Source organism: Cariama cristata, unplaced genomic scaffold, assembly GCF_000690535.1.
Source record: "Cariama cristata isolate BGI_N322 unplaced genomic scaffold, ASM69053v1 scaffold13256, whole genome shotgun sequence".
NCBI lineage: Eukaryota > Metazoa > Chordata > Aves > Cariamiformes > Cariamidae > Cariama > Cariama cristata.
In genome coordinates this window covers 10,466-16,777 of record NW_009621665.1, presented here as the reverse complement: position 1 = coordinate 16,777, position 6,312 = coordinate 10,466, and the positions used below count along the sequence as shown (strand labels likewise).

Below are 6,312 nucleotides of genomic sequence, written 5' to 3'. Positions count from 1 at the left end.
ATAGATACACCAATTGTAAAATTAATTATAAGAAAGAACACAAACTATTTTCTATTGTTGGATTTTACTGCTCTTGATAAACCTATCCATTTCCCGAGTAAAAACTATTTCATTAGCAGTTAAGGGTATCACATGTGTTGGTTTTCTTCTCCTTCATCTGCCTCTGGACTTTAAAAACTCCCTGGAAATTCTAAGCATGCTTATATTTCACAAAACATAGAAACATCTCTATGAGGTTCAGTATTCATTCAGTCTCAAGGGTGTTGTGAAGTTTAAATTAATTAATGTCTCGTAAGCAGTCTGAAATCCTCAGATGAAAGGATCTGTACGGGCCGAATTCAGATCTACCCAGTGTAGCTCACATCAAAAGTGGCCCCAATATATTCTGGTACAAAAGATACCAACAAGTCCTAATAATTTATTATTATCCTACAAAATCAGTTCAGTTTACAGGGCAAACTAGAAATTTGCTAACTGCAAACACTGCAAATCCACAGTGGGATTCGAAAGCCTTGGTGGTTTCCTTCTGCCTCCATTAATTAAGATGCTGCAATCAAAGCTTAGCTGATGACTTGTTGGTAACGCGTGAACTGGAAAGGAACCAAGATCCCCTCTGAGAGAGGTGACCTGTGCAGAAACAGCCTCAGACAAAAGTCCCCCTCAGAAGGACAGAAACATATTTGGGCAGATGCAGACCCGTCAAGTCTCATATTGAGAGTGAGATTTAGACAGACTCTTCCTTCATGTTCCCTAACAGAGGGATGCTCCTTCCAGCAAGTTCAATGGGCACTGTCCACCTGTGCCTGCAGAAAGAAAGGATGCTATTTCACAGTTCTCATTTTTCTGACCAAAACTGTGCTTTAGATCCTAAACTACCGCAGAGCAAAATACAAAAAATTGCATTAAAATACCAGGCTCAGAAATTAGTAAATATAAGACAGTACTCAAGATGCTTCTACAATCTGCCCACTATGAGCATGTGTTACAGGTAATGCCTTCATTATCTACAAGTTAGGGAAAATACTATTACCTTTTCTATTGGCATGGAGTTGATTATACTGTCAATGACTTCTCACAGGTAATCTGTGAGAAAGAGAGGAATTCAACATGGGCCTTCTGTATCCTAAAGTTAAAAATATCTTTAAGAGTATGTCAAAAGGTGAACCTTCAGACTTCAACCTTGCTGTACCAGGAAGCTAGGAATCCTCCTTGGCACACAAAAATGTTTTGTAACTCAAAGTCAAAATCCAAAGGCTATGCCAGTGGCACCACTTCTGTTCTCCTCACCATAAAGAGGTCTGCTGGGGTGTTCCAGAATTAAGAAGAAGGAAAATCAGAGGCCAAAATATTTTGCCAGGTCCTAGGCTTGCTCAATGTTGGCTGCAACCAGATTAACTCATAGCAACACTAGGACCGCTTATTTCTTCCTTTCTCCCCTCCTATATTAATATCAACCAGAAAACTGATAGAATGGTCTACTACGCCAACTGTAAAAGCAGCATATCTGAGGACTCGGCTGTATTCCTGTGTGTTTCCAAAAACAAACTTTAAAATGAAAAGGGAGAGGTTTACTTTTAATAATCTGCTTTTGTATTATGCACTTGGAAGAAGCCATTCTTAGTTAAAGTTATCTGAAGCAGAAGGGATATTTTGACCAAGGGTGAAGTAAACTCCCAAATTTCATAATTAGCTGACTAATCATTAAATTAGCATAAATCACCTGGCTATAACAGATATGTTTCATTTCAAACATTGCAACAGTGCCCCCAAAAAATCAACAGACAACTTTAAAGAAAACATATTACAAAACATAAAATAATTTGCTATCTACTGTTAATTAATGTAAATATAATTTATTGCTGTACATTTTAACTAGAAGTAATCACTTTGCCCTAAAGCATCAATTCCCAAAGGTAAGATTACACTATTTTTCTATCAGCAATTCCCAATTATGCTCAAACTTCCACAAGAAAAATTCTTTTCTGATTACAATGAGATCTAAGATTTAAAATTGGTTATTTTTGTCTCATGCATCACCAGGAGTAATAAAGGTTGCGGGTGTCCAAATGTTTCCTAAATGACACCTGTGCATGTTAAGCTCCATTCAGTTTCTTCCCCCTATGTCACATCTGCATATCCTCTCTTAGCAATAATACTGCATTCTTTTAATCAATAGGCCTTAAGCATGTTAGAAAGATGAGTCAGTATCAATATCCTATTATTATTCCTACCGCCTTCCAAAGATTTGCGTAACTCTTTAGAACTTAAATAAACCATTCTGATGATAATGAATGAAAATAAAAAGAAATTCATCTCCCTCACCTACATTCATTTACACATCTACAAAGAATAAAAGTTATGACAAATGCAGCAGACAAAATTCTAAATCCCCAGTGAAACACAGACGCTGAGTAAGGTGATGTCTTTGTTACAAAATTCATTTCAGGATAGCACTGCATGTTAATAGCAAAACCAGATAACTCTCTAAATGTCTATGTTTAGTCAACAGTAAAAACCCTATGACTATAACTAAAATATATAAATAACAGATATCAGAGTCAGTATGACAGTCTTGATAAACTCTGAAAGAGGAAATTACTAAAACAGTCGATTACAATGAACAAATATATACAGTCAGCACTAAAATGCACAAGAGCAAAATGCTGATATGTTGTATATACACTCTCATCTATCTTACCATTTGTTGATAAAAGTGAGTGAGCTGCATTTTGCTGTGGTAACCACTTGATCTTGTTTATTTTTTCTTCTATCTCCAAGCTCTTCAAATAATCAAATTCAGGTTCATGGCTCTGGAAAGTGCTGTAAACATTGTACTCCCCCTGATTGTAAGGCTCATTTTTACTCTATGGAGAATAAGAACAACAAAAACATGTGGTTTATGATGGCAATATATCTCCATCTCTTAGGAAAGATGTATAAGCAGCCTTACAGATATAAAAATATTAAAAGTGTAATTTAATTTCTCATTTAAAACATGATATTGATAGATTTGTTTCTACAGGAATGAAATTTCCTGTAAGTATTGAGGCAACATTTAATAAAAGGCAGAATTTTTGAAGAAATGTCAATTATTCAGGAAAGCTTTCTACAAAAGATACTGTAGATGGACTGATTTTAAAAGTGAAACATAAAGGTATTGGAGCAAAGGCATTGTTTTAAATGGAATGGTTCCATCAAACAGGCAAAAGCTATTAAAACAATGTAGAAGCAAACCAAACACAACCATCTTTTTTCTTGGCTTAGAATTTTGGAGTTTTGAAGCATTTTTGTTTGGGACAGCAAACTTCCAAGTAAAAGATCCTTACCCTCGTTCACTTCCTTTCCAAAGCGCTGACATTTTGTTTTACTGAATCTTGAGATTATAAATAAGTTTGTTAGTTAGATCCAATTAAAGTATTAAAAATAAAGCCAGGTTTTAGCAAGCTATTAAGGACTACACAGGTAGCTCACATACCTCAGGTTCCCTTTGGAATATAACAACCCGACCCCCCTTGTCACCAGTAGCCAGCAGTTCTCCAGTGTGGTTGAACTCAACTGTAGAAATAATATCAGCTGGAGGAAAAAAGAGGAAAAAAGCTAATTTTAGACTGCTACTACAACACAAAGCCATTAGAAATATCAAGCACTTCACAAAAAATGCAACAAATGAGAGATTTGAAGGAATACAGATGAATTCAACAAGAAGTCACTAATGCAAACAGGCTGCATGCCATTACAATCTGAGGTTGCTACACAATGAAATAAGTGCAAACATAACAAGGCAAATTTGTGTTTCCAGCACATCTGCAGTTTGGGAGTGGAGGAGATCTCTGGAGAGGTTATGCTTCAAGAAGAGCAATCTCAGGCTGCTACAAAGCTTTTTTCAGTGCTGGAGTTAGCAACAGCATTGGCCTCCTGCTATTTCCTCTAGCAAGGACCAACATAACATCTCAGTCCTGTCGCATGTATTATTTATTCTTCACTATTTATGAAGGTTTTAATATAACCCTCTAGCACTAGTTTTCTCAAATATGTGTTTGAGCCAAGAATGCAAAAGCAAAGTACATGTAGCCTGTCCTGCCACAGAGGAATGAAGGCAAAACCAGAACTGCTCACTGCGCAATGCTGGCAAGAGCCCATTCAAATCATCGTTTTTGGTAAATCATTTGAGCACCATAAAAATGTGCCATCAGAAGATAAAAAGATCCCAGTCTCTCCTTTTTCTAATTCTCAGCAACTCCCTTTCCCTAAGCAATTGCATCAGCTTAAACAAGAAACCTCATCAAAACCTGAGGCCAGTCTTGAGCACAAATTACTATACATCAGGATGAGAAGGGAGAAAGAGACTGTAGGAGCAAAAGAACTGGTTCTTCTGTCTGTATGACAGTAAATGCTAGAATCGTAATCCACGGTTAATCCTACGCTATTAGCATAATTTAAATTAAAATGTCTAGTGCAATAGTAAATTAAGAAGCCATCATATATACAATCACACACAAATGCAGGGTGTTACTCAAAGATGGCATGTATGAATCCTCTATAATGATCAGTATTCACTCATCAGAAACACAGGCCAGATTTTCAGAAGCGTCAGTAGTTAGCAGCTCCCCTTTAGGCATAAAAAGCTGTGGTTTTCAAACATGTTCATCATCCATCAGTTTATGCTCAGAACAATGAGGCGACAGTGGGCTAAGCTCTTTTGAAAACCTAGCCCCAAATGAGTTCACTAAAATTCAAAGGAATTGAAATAACAAGTGGATGTACCATTTACTTGATACATTTTATGAATTGAAAACATCTGTTCCTATTATTCTTTTAATAAACTAGCAGTTGAGTGTTAGAAAGCTTCTATTGCCAGTAGCTCTGATCAGCAACACAGCCATCCAAAAGCCAGATTCTTACTGGAACATTACAAACAATTCACCATCTAAAAAAGCAAAACTTTTTAAGAACACTTCTCCATCAAATTGTTCTGTCTTCAAAAAACCAACGTTCCTCTTTTTACCTCCACGCACTACATATATAAAGGAGGAAGGGAGACTCATAAAGCATGTATGTGATTTTCCTTTTTGCTGAATAAAATGTATGATGTGTAGACTTTGAGAAAAATGGAACATGACGACTTACAATATTTTGGGTCTGAACCCAAAGCTTCTCAAAGTTAATGGCATTTTATTTTTATGTGGACTTCCACAGACTGTGTATTTTATAGGTAATAACCCCCAAAGCCCTAGTATTATTAGATTACAGAAAGAGTAGAGAGACCGCTTACGGCTGGTGATGCTCTGGGACTAGGGATGGGTTGAGTTTGATCTAAAAAATTGCTAAAAAAAATGCTTTTTTTTTTTTAAATCTAAAAATCTAATCAACTTTTCTGGCATGTAAAGTTCGTCTGTAGTGCTTCCGGTGGAAGAACATTTCTTGGCTATTTTACTCTTATCCTGCAAAATTCATATTGATATTAGATGTGAGCTCCTGCTTATAAAATGATACCTGCATGATTTTGCTCATTTAAAGTTGTATCTTACCCCAACCCTACAGGCAGAATTGCAGAAGTCTCATACTGACAGGTCTTTTAGAATGGAGACTCTTACTTTAAGCGTGCAACGGGGGAGAAGGGTAAATGGAGAGGGGAGGAGTATAGTATCTATTAGAATATGGGTATATTTGTGTGTGTATGCATGTGTATGTGTAATGTATATGTGATTTCTCAACGGGTCACAAAAGAATTAGATAAAATAACTGCACAAAAGGAATGAATGGCATTTGAACTTACATGTGTGGATACACTTGCTCTCGCCACAATGGCATGAAACACCATGGTCACGTTGGTCATAAAATACTACATTGCACTTTTCAGAGGGCGTTAGCCCTCTAAAGTCCACAGGAGTATTTGCACAGACTTCAATGGTAACTGAACCTGGGTTATAATAAAACAGCTCTGCATTTTGTCATATTGCATTTGTCATTAACATATTGTGTGCAGTTAAGTGATTATTGTTTAAAGAAAAGCAGCTAAAACATTAAGCATCTGTGGGCAGTGTGTAATGATGTTGTTCTGAGGCAAAATTCTCTCCCCCCCAAGGTGTTTCTTCCAGATGCATCCCTCCTTTCTATTAGAAAAACTAATTCTAAACTGGAAACTACCTATCATTTTTAAATTAACTTGTTCTGAAAAAGAGCAGATGCCATATTCTGACCTTAGAGGAGCTTGTTGGTAAAAAATTATCTTTGAATTGGAAAATCACTTTTATTGATCCTGTAAATAACAGCTGAAAACAACAGCCAAAAAAAAAAATCTTATCTAGCGTA

The 6,312-nt window shown here is 36.4% G+C and overlaps 1 protein-coding gene across 1 annotated transcript in view; it reads right to left on the bottom strand.

The window, feature by feature from the left end:
• PPP2R2C (protein phosphatase 2, regulatory subunit B, gamma) overlaps nt 1–5,947 on the bottom strand; it is a 58,817-nt gene extending 52,870 nt beyond the window's left edge. Inside the window, exons 1-3 of the mRNA XM_009702059.1 lie at nt 5,938–5,947; nt 3,476–3,573; nt 2,699–2,864 (exon numbers count right to left, since the gene is read on the bottom strand). Coding sequence (XP_009700361.1) covers nt 2,699–2,864; nt 3,476–3,573; nt 5,938–5,947 — 274 coding nt within the window. The remainder of the gene's footprint in view (nt 1–2,698; nt 2,865–3,475; nt 3,574–5,937) is intronic.
• Between the last annotated feature and the right edge of the window lie 365 nt (nt 5,948–6,312).